The sequence below is a fragment of the Macaca fascicularis genome, chromosome 4 (genome assembly GCF_037993035.2).
Source record: "Macaca fascicularis isolate 582-1 chromosome 4, T2T-MFA8v1.1".
Lineage (NCBI taxonomy): Eukaryota > Metazoa > Chordata > Mammalia > Primates > Cercopithecidae > Macaca > Macaca fascicularis.
This window is the reverse complement of record NC_088378.1, coordinates 13019259-13034597: the sequence shown is the minus strand read 5'-3', so window position 1 is coordinate 13034597 and position 15339 is coordinate 13019259. Positions and strand designations below refer to the sequence as shown.

Genomic DNA, 15339 nt, shown 5'->3' with positions numbered 1-15339 from the left:
AACACGTGAAACCCCGTCTCTACTAAAAATACAAAAAAAAATTAGCTGGGTGTAGTGGCAGGCACCTGTAGTCCCAGCTACGCAGGAGGCTGAGGCAGGAGAATGGTGTGAACACGGGAGGCGGAGCTTGCAGTGAGCCGAGATCGCGCCACTGCACTCCAGCCTGGGCGACTGAGCTAGACTCTGTCTCCAAAAAAAAAAAAAGACTAAATGTAAAACCCAAAACTATAAAGACCCTGGAAGATAACCTAGGCAATACTATCCTGGACATAGGAACGAGCAAAGATTTCATGACAAAGACACTAAAAGCAAATGCAACAAAAGCAAAAATTGACAAATGGCATCTAATTAAATTTAAGAGCTTCTTCACAGCAAAAGAAACTATCAACGGAGTAAACAGACAACCTACAGAATTGGAGAAAATATTTGCAAACTATGCATCTGTCAAAGGTTTGATAGCCAGGACATATAAGGAACTTAAACAAATTTACAAGAGAATACAACCCCACCAAAAAGTGGGCAAAGGGCCGGGTACAGTGGCTCATGCCTGTAATCCCAGCACTTTGAGAGGCTGAGGTGGGTGGATCACCTGAGGTCAGGCATTCGAGACCAGCCTGAGCAACATGGAGAAACCCTGTCTCTACTAAAAATACAAAAAATCAGCTGGGTGTGGTGGTGCGTGCCTGTAATCCCAGCTACTTGGGAGGCTGAAGCAGGAGAATCACTTGAATCTGGGAGGCAGAGGTTACAGTGAGCTGAGATCACCCCATTGCACTCCAGCCTTGGCAACAAGAACGAAACTCTGTCTCCAAAAAAAAAAAAAAAAAGTGGGGAAAGGACATGAATAAACACTTTTCAAAAGAAGACACACATGTGGCCAACAAGCATATGAAAAAAAGTTCAATATCACAGATCATTAGAGAAATACAAATCAAAACTACAATGAGATACCATCTCATACCAGTCAGAATGGTTATTATTAAAAAGTCAAAAAATAACAGTTGCTGGTAAGGTTGCAGAAAAAAGAGAACACTCATACACTGTTGGTAGGAGTATAAATTAGTTCAATCATTGTGTAAAGCAGTACAGTGATTCCTCAATGAGCTAAAAGCAGAACTACCATTTAACCCAGCAATCCTATTACTGGGTATATACCCAGAGGAAAACAAATCATTCTACCATAAAGATACATGCACACTAATGTTCATTGCAGCACTATTCACAATAGCGAAGACATGAAATCAACCTAAATGCCCATCATTGACAGATTGGATAAAGAAAATGTGGTACCTATACACCATGGAATACTATACAGCTATAAAAAAGAATGAGATCATGTCTTGTGCATGAACATGGATGGACCTGGAGGCTATTAGCTCAGCAAACTAGTGCAGGAAGAGAAAAGCAAATACCACATGTTCTCACTTATAAGTGGGAGCTAAATGATGAGAACTTAAGAACACAAAGAAGAAAACAACAGATGTTGGGGTCTACTTGAGGGTGGAGAGTGCGAGGAGGGAGTGGAGCAGAAAAGATAACTCTTTTAACTATTGGATACTAGGCTTAATTCCTGGGTGATGAAATAATCTGTACCACAAACCCCTGTGACGTGAGTTTACCTATGTAACAAACCTTCACATGTACCCCTGAACCTAAAATAAAAGTTAAAAAAAAAAAAAGATTCAGGGCAAGCATTTGACAAAACTTAATACCCATTAATAAGAAAAAAATCATTAATCTTCTAAAGCGTAGTTATGAAAACTTACAACAAATATTATTTTCAACTAGTAAAACCATGAAAATATTTCCTTTAAAGTCAGAAGAAAGACAACAGGCCCAACACTCACAATGTTGTATTGAACTCCTAAACGATGCGCTAAAGAAGAGATGAGGATGGGGAAAGGGTTACAATCATTGAAAAAAATTTATATGCAGATAATTTGCATAGAAAATTCAAGAGCATCTATAGACAAACTCCTAGTCTTAATGTTCATCAAGATTCTTGGATATCCTTCCTGTAGCAGACAGCTAAAATACATAAATAAATAAGTAAATATTTTTAAAGAGATATCAACACAAAATAATAAGTTCATAAGGAAGGGAAAAGAACAAGAAGAGTTTGGGTTCTTTTTTCTTTTTCTTTTTTTCTTTTTTTTTTTTTTTTAATAGATAGGGTTTTGCTCTGTTGCCCAGGCTGGAGTGCAAGTGGCTCCATCTTGGCTTACTGCAACATCCACCTTCCAGACTCAAGCAATCCTCCCACCTCAGCCTCTCAAGTGGCTGGGACTACAGTCACACACCATCATGCCTGGCTAATTTTTTGGCAGGGGTTGGGGGGGGCGCTAGAGATGGGGTTTCACCATGTTGCCCAGGCTGGTCTCAGATTATTGGACTCAAGTGATCCCCCACCTTGGCCTCCCAAAGTTCTGGGATTACAGGTATGAGCCACTGTGCCTGACCAAGAGTTTGGATCTTAAGGGAGAAAAAAAGTGAGAAATTTGAAGGCCAGGCAGGGTATCCAGAACAAAGCTCAGGGAAGTGCAGTAGAAAAAGATTAGATCTGGAGGGAAGGAGGGGGCTGGGGCTGAAGTACCACCTGTTGGGTACTATGCTTACTGCCCGGGTAACATGATTGTTGAGACCCCAATCCTCCACGTCATACAATTTACCCACATAACAAACCTGTGTACCATTTAATCTACAATTCAAGTTGACATTCGTCTAAAAAACATCAGATTTGGACTCACAGCCTCATACAGGGGTCCTGGGGTCAAGTACCAATTCAGTCTTCAGGAAAGTTTGCTTTTCTTTACAACTACAACGTTATAGCTCAAGAGAAAAGCCCCAGGCTCCCGAGAAGAATCATTATGTAAAAATACTGACAAAGAGCAGTACGGGAGGAAACAGAAATGCATAATTTAAAGACAGCTCTGAAATTTAACAACATCTTGCTTTGAGGCAACCTGGATTCAAATGATCATTATTTCTGGAAGAAATAAAGTAAGTGTAGACATGCCCAGTGAAAGCCTGAGCCAAAGTTCAAATAGCTGAAATAGAATAACCTTCTATTACAAAGTCAGATCAGACTTTCTAAGCATTGATCCCCTTCTCTGAGTTAAAACTCTTGTTTATTTCCTAGCAAATTGGAACATTTGCTTTGTTTTGTATACAGTTTTTTAAATCTCAAATAAACGGAGAGGAAGATTAAACACACACACGGAGCTCACCACTCACCAAAGAACTAAAAGGACTTAACCACCAACGACTTTAGAATCACCACAGAATCCTATAGACAATGGAGTCATTTGTTTGAATTGTTCATTTTTAACTTGGACCACTAGATTTACCCTTTCTGGTAGGTGAAGTAAAAAGAAGAAAAAGGATTGCTTGCCAGTCACACAAGCAAATATTAAAGATAACCCAAAATCTAAGCATGAGCATTTTTGTAAGGCTACTTCACATCTTAGTCTACCCACCTGAATATTCTGGCAATATTGGTACAGACGTCCTTGTCACCCATGTACTGTTCCATCGCCGTGCAGAGCTGGGGAAGGGCACTGATGCTTAGGAACTTAGTTCTTACTAATGGTGAATCAACCAAGTTTCTCAACGTAGCAGTCACCTAGGATAAAAGCATGCTTGTGCCATTTTTTTTTTAAACTGAAAAAATATAACCACAAGAAGCAGCAGAGTACAATTCATCTCATAAATTTTCTTCTATCAGTAGCTAAGTGAAGCTCCCCCTATGCCTCTCCCACCAGCACAAGTAGCAACAAATGAAAACAAAGAAAGCCTAATTTGGTTGAAAAGTAAAGAATGAAATATTAATCTTTGTAAGCAATTGGTATACCCCAAACCCAGGGTTAAACAAATCATCATCTAGGTTTAACAGTCCTAAGATCTTCAGCTGGCCCCCTGATAGCCACGTCAGTTCTGCAGATTAGAAACTTTTTGTTCTGTTTTTCTTTCTTTTTTTTTTAATTTTATAGGTATTCTTGTCTGATTGTTCTATGCTTTTATAAATAGCATCAGGTAATGATGTGGCCAAGGAATATTTAAGATCTTTACTCTCATTCTCTCCCAAGAGGCAAGTATTAAGATCTCACAAATTTGTCTTATTTTGTAAAAAAAATAAAATAAAATAAAATTCAGGAAAGCATCTACTTTACCTTTGTCAAAGAGTCAAGAAGAGAAGAGTTTAGTAAATCATAAAATGAATGTTGTTATCTAATAATTTTAATATGCAGTGTGCTCCTTCCTTGTGGGACACTGCAGGCAAGCTACTGGTTAAGAGCCAGTTCAGCCCCACCACCCATCAGCCTGGGTTAGTTACTTAACCTCCCAGAGCACATTTTTCTCATTCAATAAAGTAGAGCTGATGATACTTGCCTAGTAGTTGTGAGGATTCAATGAGATGAGATGTGTGAATGGCATTGCTGCCATCACTTTAGAGTCAAATGACAGGGATTCAAGTCCCACATCTCTTCCTAGTGAAGTGCCTAGGGGCAGCCACTCCTTCCTCCACTTCCCCATTTCCTCATCTGTGAAAAGCAGGTGACAAGCACTGCTCACCTCTGGGGGTGAGGGGGTTGTGTGTAGCAAATGGAACCATGTAGCACTGTTTTTATTACTTATCTAATACTGTAAAGCATCATGTAAACATAAAGCATCATTATAGCCATAGTATATAAACTTCTAAAAACAGTTCTTAAGATGATGTGATTAGTTTTTCTTTATAACAACAGCAACAAAAAGATACATTAAAATATAACTGACTACCCTGAAAACACAGAAAATGTTAAAAAAATGCTTCAAATAAATGTGTACAAGTCTTTTGCAATCAATTCAATTATACAATGATTCTGTAAATTCTTCCCTGAAAGTTTCAGATATCCCAAACACTGGAGGTGAAACAAACTATTTGAGTATTCCACTTAACTCCACAGATCTGCACAATATAACAATATAGTCTTCTAAGCTAAGGAATGGACTTTTTCTTTCTTTCTTTTTTTTTTTTTGGAGACAGAGTCTCCCTTTGTCATCCAGGCTGGAGTGCAGTGACAGGATCTTGGCTCACTGCAACCTTTGCCTCCCCCATTCAAGCAATTCTAGTGCCTCAGCCTCCCAAGTAGCTGGAATTACAGGTACGTGCCACCACGCCTGGCTAATTTTTGTATTTTTAGTAGAGACAAGGTTTCACCATGTTGGCCAGGCTGGTCTCGAACTTCTGGCCTCAAGTGATCCAACCACCTCAGCCTCCCAAACCTCTGGGATCACAGGGGTGCGCCACTGCGCCCAGCCAGGAATCGATCTTTTGTGAAGACTAACGAACCATTCTAGGAATTCCATTGCTGTCATAAAATGGAAAAGTCTCATCATCTGACCCCGTTTCTACCTCTTCTCCTGAGACAGCCCAGGCACTGGAGCACTACTGGTTTACATTAATTCAGAGGATGCCTCAAAACTCTCTTCCATGGAGACCGAAGAGTACAGATGCCTGACTCCCAGGCAGACGGACACCATAGGAAACCATGAAATACCCATTCCAGTCACTGCACACCAACAGTTCCTTTTCCCTGGCCCCCAAGGCATCAAAGATGGGGCATCCCAGTCCATAGTCATCCTCACGCTCCCCACATCTAACCTCTGGCAAGGGACACTGCCAGCAGAAAGGACTATAGTTTCCTTAGGAGCTTTTATTTTCTTGCTTCAATCTCAATTTTTTCTCCTTCTCAGGCCTTATTCTCACCTCATTAGCAAAAGTTTAGACAGTTCAAGGTTCTTCTGCCCCACGTACATAACTTTCATAAATAACCCAAGTCAGGAGAGAAAGTCCACATTTATATGTGACATGTCATCTCATTGAAATCCCTACCTGCACGTGATACACACAGCTGAGTTGATACAATACCTCATATATTTCCAAATTTGTCATTTGTGGTGCTGGTAGAAATAACGTGCATGAAACATACACCATGCGTTTGAAAAATACACAGCAATAGCTCAATAGATGACACCATCAACCTAGTTGCTCCAGCAGAGACACCCCAGAATCCTAGGAGGCTTTCTGCTTTCTGTCACTCCAAGCCATACTGGCTTTTTGTCCATAGCTCCCAGGATAATATTCAGTTCCCTGACCATGGTCTACAAGGATCAACAGATCTGGTCCTTCTCAAACCATCAAGCTTCATCTCATACCATATATGCCCCCATAAACTCTACTTAATGCTAGGTTATTTAATATTATGTTTTACTATCTGTCTACTCCTCCAGACTAGAAGCTTCAGTAAGGGCATAAACCTTGTTCATCCTTTTCACCACTGTGCATCCAGCTCCAAGTCCAGTGCCTGGTACATGTGGGCGCTCAATAGGCATTTATTAATGGAATGAATGAAGGGGATAACGTCTACAAAGGGAAGACTGGGATATCAGAACACTATGGGCTAAGCAGACATATCTCTGAGGTAGACAGATTTTAAGATTTGTTTTAAAGCAGAGGAGTGAAAAATAATGGATGAAAGAAAAATGAACTCTCTGGAAGGGGACCAGCCTCTGTGTATTTGTTCTCTAGCCTATCTCATTTCTGACAGCAGCCCCTTCCCAGGCTCCTAAACTCCCTCCCAGGCCCTAGCCCTTTCCCCACCTTACCGGTCACACGTTCACCCCTTCTCTCCATCACCAGCGTCACTGGTTCAGTTTAAGCTTACTTTATCTCTTACCCAAACTCTACAGCGCCCTGGATGGGCTCCTTCCACAGTTCACCTCCACAGCTGCTCACTGCTGCCAGAGGGGGCATCTGAAAGCCAGGCCTTCCCTGTTCAAAGGCCTCCTGTGACTTCTGGCCCAGCCAGTAGCACCCATAGCCTAATGGTTCCTCAGTCTCTGAAGTGCAGTTCATCCCTCCAAATTCATCTCCTTTGCCTCCGCACCACCTGGCCATCCTTCAGACTGCACCACACGAGGTCTGCATCCCTTCATGACGCCATGCCTTTGAATAGGGCGGCTTCCTCCGTCCAGAGTGTCCTCGATTACACTCTGCCACCCCTTCTCCCCTTGGCCATCTCCTGCTCATTTTTCTTTTCTTTTTTCTTTTTCGAGACGGAGTCTCGATCTCGGCTCACTGCAACCTCCGCCTCCTGGGTTCAAGTGATTCTCCTGCCTCAGCCTCCCGAGTAGCTGGGATTACAGGCAAGAACCACCACGCCCCGCTAATTTTTGTACTTTTAGTAGAGACACGTTTTTGCATGTTGGCCAGGCTGGTCCTGAACTCCTGACCTCAAGTGATCTGCCCACCTCGGCCTCCCAAAGTGCTGGGATCACAGGCATGAGCCATTGCACCTGGCCTCCTGCTCATTTTTCAAAACCCAGTTCAAGATAACTTCTCTATGAAATCCTTTCCGAGGCTGATCAGTCACTTCCTCTTCCAGTTACCAAAGCATCCTGTTCCTGCCTCTACAACGCCCATCACAGAAGCATTGTCACTTGTCTTCTTCAGGCATCTTCTCTCCCATGGTGAGCTCCTCTAGGGTACAAACCACTTCTTATTCCTCTTTCTACTCAGAGGACAACAAATGTGCTCATAAAAAGCTCTTAAATGTTCAGCTGCCGGAGGGCTGGATGAGTGAATGAGAAGGGGGAGGAAGAGGGGAATGAGGAGGGGGAAGAAAGAAAGAAGGGACAGGAGCGACAAAAGGGAGATTTTTCCCTTTAAGACACCTCTGGCAAGAAAGTGCAGGAGCTTAGCAGAGGCCTAGGTGAACCAGGGCCTAAAGCCCTGAGGGGGAAGGATCAGGAAGAGGCCACCACTCAGACGCAGCTCTGAAGGCCCTCTATCTTGAGAGACTTGTCACCAACCTCTGAGAGCCACCAATCTCACTGTGGGGTGATAGTGGGGCCCTGAATGCTCAGACCAGTGGCCTTTTCTGGAAAAAAAATGCAAAAAAAAAAAAAAAAAAAGGGGGGGTGTGGGGAGGAGAGTCTAGCTAAATCATGTGGTCACAGTAAAGGCAAGTTCCAAGCCGACCCATTTAACTCTGAATTTTGCTCCAACTTTTGAATGCATTACATACAAGTGAAAATTAAAAAAAAAAAACACAAGAACTGTCAGTTGAACAGAGATAAGTCTGTGAGAATTATCAATGAGTTCTGTGCCCTATAGCAGGGGCTTTATTTCCCGCCCCCAAGGAAAGCCCACCCACTGGGCCCGCCCCCAAAGTAGGAGTTAACCAAAGCCCAAGCTTTTTATGCTTGGAGGTGTGCATCCATTTCTTTCTTAACTTTCTATTCTAATTTGTATTATTTATAAAGGCACAAACTTAAACACACATTTTTCTTTTTTATTGTATATCATCTTTCAAACCACCTCAAATCCCTTACTTGAAAGAAGTCTAAGTTAAATGAACACCTAGATACTTGTTTAGTCTCTAAAGGACTTAGTAGAGAAATTCCCAACCTCTTAAGCAGCATTTCACCAAGAAATAGCACATTGAAAAACACAAGTTTTAATTCCTATCTTTTTCCCCATCTCCTAACTTGCAATCCTGTGGGACTTGCAATCCTGAAGGTAGCCAGTAGGAAGAAGAAAAAAGAGAAGAAAATGACACTGATAATCCACAAAGAGGACTAATAAAAATGTAAGTTTCCTTGCTTATTAGCAATTGTTAGGTGATGTTTAGGACAAAAGGGGAACTAGGGTTTCGGCAAATACCCAGGAAGAAACACTCCATTTTGCTTCTGGTCACTAATCTACTGCTGAAAAATGACTGAGCTACACTCGACAACCTTCTGGTGCTCACTTTTCTGAGGCAGCTTCTTTCCACGTTCCCCAAATTCTTTGATCATAACAGGTACCACCCGCAGTCAGATAAAACACCCGAAGAGTTGGCAAAGCTATCCAGCTCACATTGAATTATGTAAGCCTCAACGTTTTCATTGTGCGGTCAGTATTGGGAGACCCATTTTAAAGAGAAAAAATGTACTAAGAAGAAATTAGATCATTCATAAATGCACAACTACATTTTAATACAGTAAAATGAGAACTCAAAAGCTTTAGCTGTTTTTTTCAAGTTGACTACAGGTACTTAATTATCAATTTCAAATTGTGTTTTCAACTATTAATTAGTTGAGAAACCTTAGCAAACACAAGAAATCTTTGTCTTAAAATATGGGGCTGGGCCCAGTGGCTCAGGTCTGTAATCCCAGCAACTCTCGTGGCTGAGGCAGGAGAATCACCTGAACCCCAGAGGCTGAGGCTGCAGTGAGCCATGCCTTTGATCGCACCACTGTACTCCAACCTGAGTGACAGTCAGACTCTGTCTCAAGACAAACAAACAAAAAAAAAGCGGAGGGGTGGTTCTCCTGACTTGGATCACTGGACTTGAGGACACAACACAGGCCCAGCAGCTGTGGTCTCATTCCTGCGTTCTCTACTGCAGTGGGTGGGTGCAAGGTGGGGCAACCTCCACACACACTGATCATGTCCAGAGTGGATGGCCCTCTGTTTCCCCTCTGTGCCCTTCCTCCATCAGAGTACTCCATCCTCAAGGAACTCACCAGATTCTGCTCTAGAAGGCAACCTGCCATCAGAGCTGCCCCAGATCAGAGCAGCTTGTGACTCACTGAAGCTCAGAAGTCTATCAGCTCCCAGGTAGGCTAGTGCCCTGGCCTCCGTTTCTTGGTCTATTGCCTCCCTACTCTATTTGGCACTGGTCTCTAAAAACATTTTGCAATCATCTGGAATATCCACATCTGAAATCCCTCGAGCTTTGTCTCAACTTAACTGCCAACTGCAAAATGGTTGACTTCCCACTAATGATGTAAAAGAATAAACACAGCCGCCAGAGACCACAAACAGTGTGAAATGATTTACGACCAAAGCCACTATTTTCCAACCTCAGCTAAACCATCTCCCTCTATTAATAAAAGCACATTCGTTTCTTTGAATTTGTGCCCAATTGAGGCCACATATATGCCAAAACCAGAGCCTGTGTGGTAACCCAAGAAGTTTCATATTGTCTCATGTATGATTTGTACAGTTCTGGCTAAGACAAAAGAAACCAATGACAAGATGCTGCTAGACATGTGAAATCACTGGTAACAAGCATTTCTAAGCTTTTATTGGAATTCATTAAGATATATGCATATGAAGGTAACATTAATTAAGAATCCTTGATAACACTTGGTGCCTGGCTACACAGGCCTACTTGGCACATCCCTACCATGGGTGTCCGACTTAGCAGGAAATGCTTCTGTCCTCCTTAAACCCTTTGGCTCTGTTTATTGTTGTTTCTCCATTTACTGCCTCTATGTCAGTTACCTCACTAAAATGAGTAGGTACCTGATTCTTCCAGCTGTGGCTATGTATGTATCAATACAGGAGAAATTTTGAATATCATACAAACAATTTAGAATGGCAATGAAACCACTATTCACAATTAAATGCTAAAGTTAGTGACATTTCCTTACTGCCACAACTAATATATCTACAGTGAAGAAAGGAGGCTGAGCAGGCAGAGCACTAATGGAGAGCAAATGGCTCTCCCCAGACACAGTAGGAGCCTCATTTTCCACCCTTGATCTGTCTTTTAGCATAACACTCCTGGCCATCCACTACCCTCACTTCCTGATTGGTGAGCTTGGGATAGGAATCGGACACTCCCAGTCCAGCCCCTACCTGGTCCCTCTCTTCCCTTCCTCTTTCAGAAATGAGCTGCCATCAGAACACAGGTGTTCTGCTCCTCCAGGGACAGAAGAGGTCTGTGACTGGGTGGGTAAATCTAATTCTAGGGTTCAGGATTAGAAAGCATGCCTGCCTCAGGTATAAGCCACATCCTCCAACCACGGTGATAACTTTCTCCCCATCCCCATCCTCCTTAGTCTCTTATTTCCAAGTAAAAAACCCAAGGCATTACATGTTTAGGTCTCTGAGTCTTCTCAGATCTTCAGTTCTGCTGTCCCTGGAAAATGAGAGAACATGAGTTGCCTATAGATAGCTCCTTCCTAGGAAAGGGAAGAGAAGGGAAGAGGAAGAACCTGGGCCCCGAATGCCTACTCTCTCGTGGCAACTGGGCACGTGAGTGGTTAGTTATGCTGCCGGCAGTTCTTTTATAGGAAGGAAACCCCATAAGTAGAAAATAGCTGTCCCCTTCTTATTAACAAATACATCATTAAAAAAGTGGCGGCGTGCGCCTGTAATCCCATCTACTAAGGAGGCTGAGGCAGAACTGCTTGAACCCGGGAGGTGGAGCTTGCAGTGAGCCGAGATCGCGCTACTGCACTCCAGCCTGGGCAACAGAGCAAGACTCCATCCCTAAAAACAAAAACAAAACAAAAATTAGCCAGTGTAGTGATCAATACCAAAGACTAACCCCTAAAAATGCTTCATCTAATCTCAAAAGCAATATGCTAAGCAAAATAAGCCAGATATAGTACTCTAGGTAACTATGGCATATCCATATCAATTTCCTGGGTTTGATAATGTACAATAGTTATGTAAGATATCACCACTGGGAGGAGCCGGGTGATGGGTACACAGGACCTCTCGGTACTATTTTTGCAACATCTTGTGGATTTATCCTTAGTTCAAAATAAAAGTTTAAAAAGGTGCCAGACACAAAAGGGTACATGCTGTATATTCCGTTTATATAAAGTTTTAGAACAGGCAGAGCTTATCTATGGTGAAAGAGATCAGAAGAATGGTTCCCTCTGGGAGGAGGGTAGAAGAATGAGGATTAATGAGAAGAGGTGGGAGGAAATTTCTGAGGTGACAGAAACCTTCTGTATCTTGATAAGGGTAGGGGCTATGTGGCTTTCTACTTTTGTCAAACTCATCAAACATATAAGATCTAAGCACGTCATTGGATGTAGATTATACCTTAATTAAAACAAGAAAATTAAAAACCTCATCTGCTGCTTGCTATTCAAGCAAAACCTTCAAAATAAATGCTTTAAATTTGGTTTAAATTATCAAATCTCCAAAAAAATTATCTGTAAGAACTTAGGAAATAAATCATGGGGCTATTTGCTGCCATTTTATAGGTATGCAGTTTACTTCCTCCAATAATCAGAGCAAAGTTCTACTGGCAGACACTGCTACCTTGCTTCTGATTCCACAGTCTGAAGAGGCAGGCTTCCAACAGGTGGGGTGGCACAAGAGAAAGAATTAACATAATTTCCAGCATAAGTACGCATACCTACAATTATCTAAACACCTAAATACAAATGCATTAATCTCTACATCTAAAACTATTGAACATAACTAAAGCAAGATTTAAAAGACCCCAGCCACCTTGATACAATCCTTAATTACTAATAATAACTTAAGTCACTGCTTGGTCAAATCCCCAGACTTCAGTTGAAGGCCTCTCTTAAATTCCCCAAATCTTGAAGCAGAGAATAGTAGGCTCTGAGAATTGGGGTCCATCATTTACCCAGAATCTCATACATTACTCTAACACCCTCCTCCAATTTTAGTTTCTCTTTGGCGCTCTTCTCCACATTGCTTATCAAAGCCCAAACAACAAAAAGATTAAAGATGTGAAATCCATCCTGGACTCTGTCTTCTTAAGTTTCTTGTGATTACGTTTTTATCCTATCAGAAGGAATTGCTCTTTGAAGCTTCAGGTTTGGGTAATTCTGATCTTATTTTATTGAATGGCTTTCTGGTGAGTGCCTACTATGTGCCTTACCCTGTTATGGGCGCTTTACTGGATCATCTCATTTCATTTCCCAGCTGCCCTTTAAGGCAGGCATAGTCAGCACTTTAGAGACAGGAAAGTGAGGCTCAGAGGGTAAGGTGGGCTCAGTGTCCCAGCTGAGCGGCCAGCTCAGGCTGGGGGCTCCAGTGCGGTGCTCTCCTCACTGGACCATGCAGGGCGGTGGCACTGGGCCTGCCCCAACACAGTCCAGGGTTGAATGAACCATCAGGGTTCCTGATGGCAAACACTGAATACAGGATTGAGCTCAGCTCAGCCAAAGTGGGGAGCTCACTCTAGGGCTCAGAAATTTAAAAAACAAAACAAACAAAAAAAAAAACAAGTATATCAAAACACCTTTTAATTTAAAAATACAGAGATAAAGAATTATATGATTGAAAGAGAGCAAGAGAGCACACTGTTGTCCCAGGAGATGGCCCCCGCACACCCCTCGCTCGCCTATTCACACTGCTCCGAAGTGGCGGGATTCCTCTTCCCCTACATGCTCTCCGCAGCATTTGCCAAAGCTGACCCATCCTTTCGGAGAAAATCTCTACTCTTGTACATTGCCCTTCATTTCCTGGTCACTTCCTTTTCTCTTTCCATTCCACAAATGAGGCCATTTCACACCATCTGTCGTCAGTCCCTCTGCTCTTTCTCTACTCTCTCCTTGGGTAATTTCATTGTCTTTTCTGCCTTCAACCATCACCTCCATGTAGATGACCCTAAATTTGTATTTTTGGTCTTACCTTCTCTTCTAAGCCTCAGCTCATACCTCCTACTTCCTACTCGACAGGCCTGCATGGCTATTCTGTTGGCATGTGAAAGTTTTATATTAAAGCTAATTTCAGCCAGGAGCAGTAGCTCACACCTGTAATCCCAGCACTTTGGGAGGCTGAGGCGGGTGAATCCCTTGAGGTCAGGAGTTCGAGACCAGTCTGGCCAATATGGTGAAACCCTGTTTCTACTAGAGACCTACTAAACAATTTTAGTTTTGTACTAAAAATACAAAATGTAATCAGGTGTGGTGGCACTTGCCCGTCATCTTTAGCTACTCTGGAGGCAGAGGCAGGAGAATCACTTGAACTTGAGAGGCAGAGGTTGCAGTGGGCCGAGATTGCGCCACTGCACTCCGGCCTGGGCAACAGAGTGAGACTCTATCTCAAAAAAAAAAAAAAAAAAATTAAAAATTAAAAAATAAAAATAAAGCTAATTACATAATTTTCTTCCCATAATTTTCTTTCCTCCTCTCACCAAATCCATTCCTGTCTATAACTCTCTAATTTCTATTCATGATACTATCATTTTTCATTTTCTGAACTATCCAGGCTCAAATTGTCTGAGTCAGCTCTCTTTGTTCAATACACTTTCCTATACCCTAAACCCTAAAAACAAAAGGAAGGAACCGAGTGAAGGAAGGAAAGGACTGATGAGGTGGGAGGACCGACCTTCCTGAGAAACTTCCATTTAGAAAAAGGAAGAACATGACAGTGGTATGGTACTGAGCAAGGGGGAGAGGATCTGGATTTGTGGGAGCCGCTAGGGAGGTGTCTGCAGGCTTAGGGGCCAGAGAAGCGGGGGTGGGGGCTGCGGAGAGGAAAAGCAAACCATGTTACCTGGGGTGCTGCAGAACAGTTTTAACTTCAAAAATAAAGCAGGGAAAGAATACATTTCTCTAAGGATTGAATTCAAAATCAAGTGGGTCAGGCTGTAAAGAAAAAACAGATTGGAAGTACAAGTGAATCCAAAAAACAGGCATGAAAGTTCACGTCAATCTGAGCTTTAATAGTTACATTGTCCACCTATAAATGACCTAGCTGTTAACATAAGTACATTGAGATTTCCTTCAATTACAGCAAAGCAGCTTTGTACATGATGTTCTCAAGACACAGAGGACAAAGGAGACACTGGGAGAATTTGGGCTTGGTTGTGATTGTGACATAGAAGACTCTTCTCTGTTCTCCAGGAAAGGGCACAAGGGAGACCAAAATAGACTTTCAGATGGAGGTGACTCCAGGAGTTTCCCTCGGCTCCTGTGTCATGTCTGCTCAACGGCTGCTTTTCAAAGGCCACAGATGAACCCTAACACCTCATGATAATCCATTCTAGAGCAACACTGACAAGCTCCTCTTTCCATCTGTGCCACCTCCTTGGTGGTGCAATTTACTACTGGCATTTAGGGGCCTTGCTTGTTAGTTGGCCTATATTTCTCTTTTTCCAAGTTCCAGGGAGCTCCCCCTAAATTCTAGGGTTCTGGAGTTCAGTGAACATGCACAGTTTAACCTGCTTTACTCTTATGACTTTACAGACAAACTCGCATCTCCAGTTCTGCCAGCCTGGGACTATTCACACTCTGACTTGATGCACAGGTGGCAGCACCCAGTTTCTCTGAGTATCTTGTCCTTCTCAAAATGCTATTACATGTCTGACATGCAGAACTGAGTGCAATGTTGGCCATGTGGAAGTACCATAATTTTGCAGAAGAATAAGCATTGGAATACTATTATCTGGATACAGGGATCATCAAAAAGTAGGTGCCTACTGGCAGCTCTCCTGTCTTACCACCCAGAACATGCCTGGCACAGAGCAGCCACACCACAAAACTTGTGCAATGAGTGTCTCTTGATTTCAGCCACCAGGTGATAAA

At 42.5% G+C, this 15339-nt stretch overlaps 1 protein-coding gene across 24 annotated transcripts in view; it reads right to left on the bottom strand.

Annotated features, from left to right (window-relative positions):
- The window catches only part of ARMC2 (armadillo repeat containing 2), a 151033-nt gene that overhangs the window by 65299 nt on the left and 70395 nt on the right, over positions 1 to 15339 (bottom strand). For 22 of the 24 annotated variants that reach the window (XR_012433337.1, XM_074036816.1, XM_074036824.1 and 19 more), the window contains one exon: positions 3477 to 3622. The exons of the other annotated variants lie outside the window; for them this stretch is intronic. Coding sequence is in view for 21 of the 22 variants with exons in the window: in XM_074036816.1 (XP_073892917.1) it covers positions 3477 to 3622 (146 nt within the window). In the remaining variant the exon portion in view is untranslated. The remainder of the gene's footprint in view (positions 1 to 3476; positions 3623 to 15339) is intronic. 24 annotated transcript variants of the gene reach the window in all.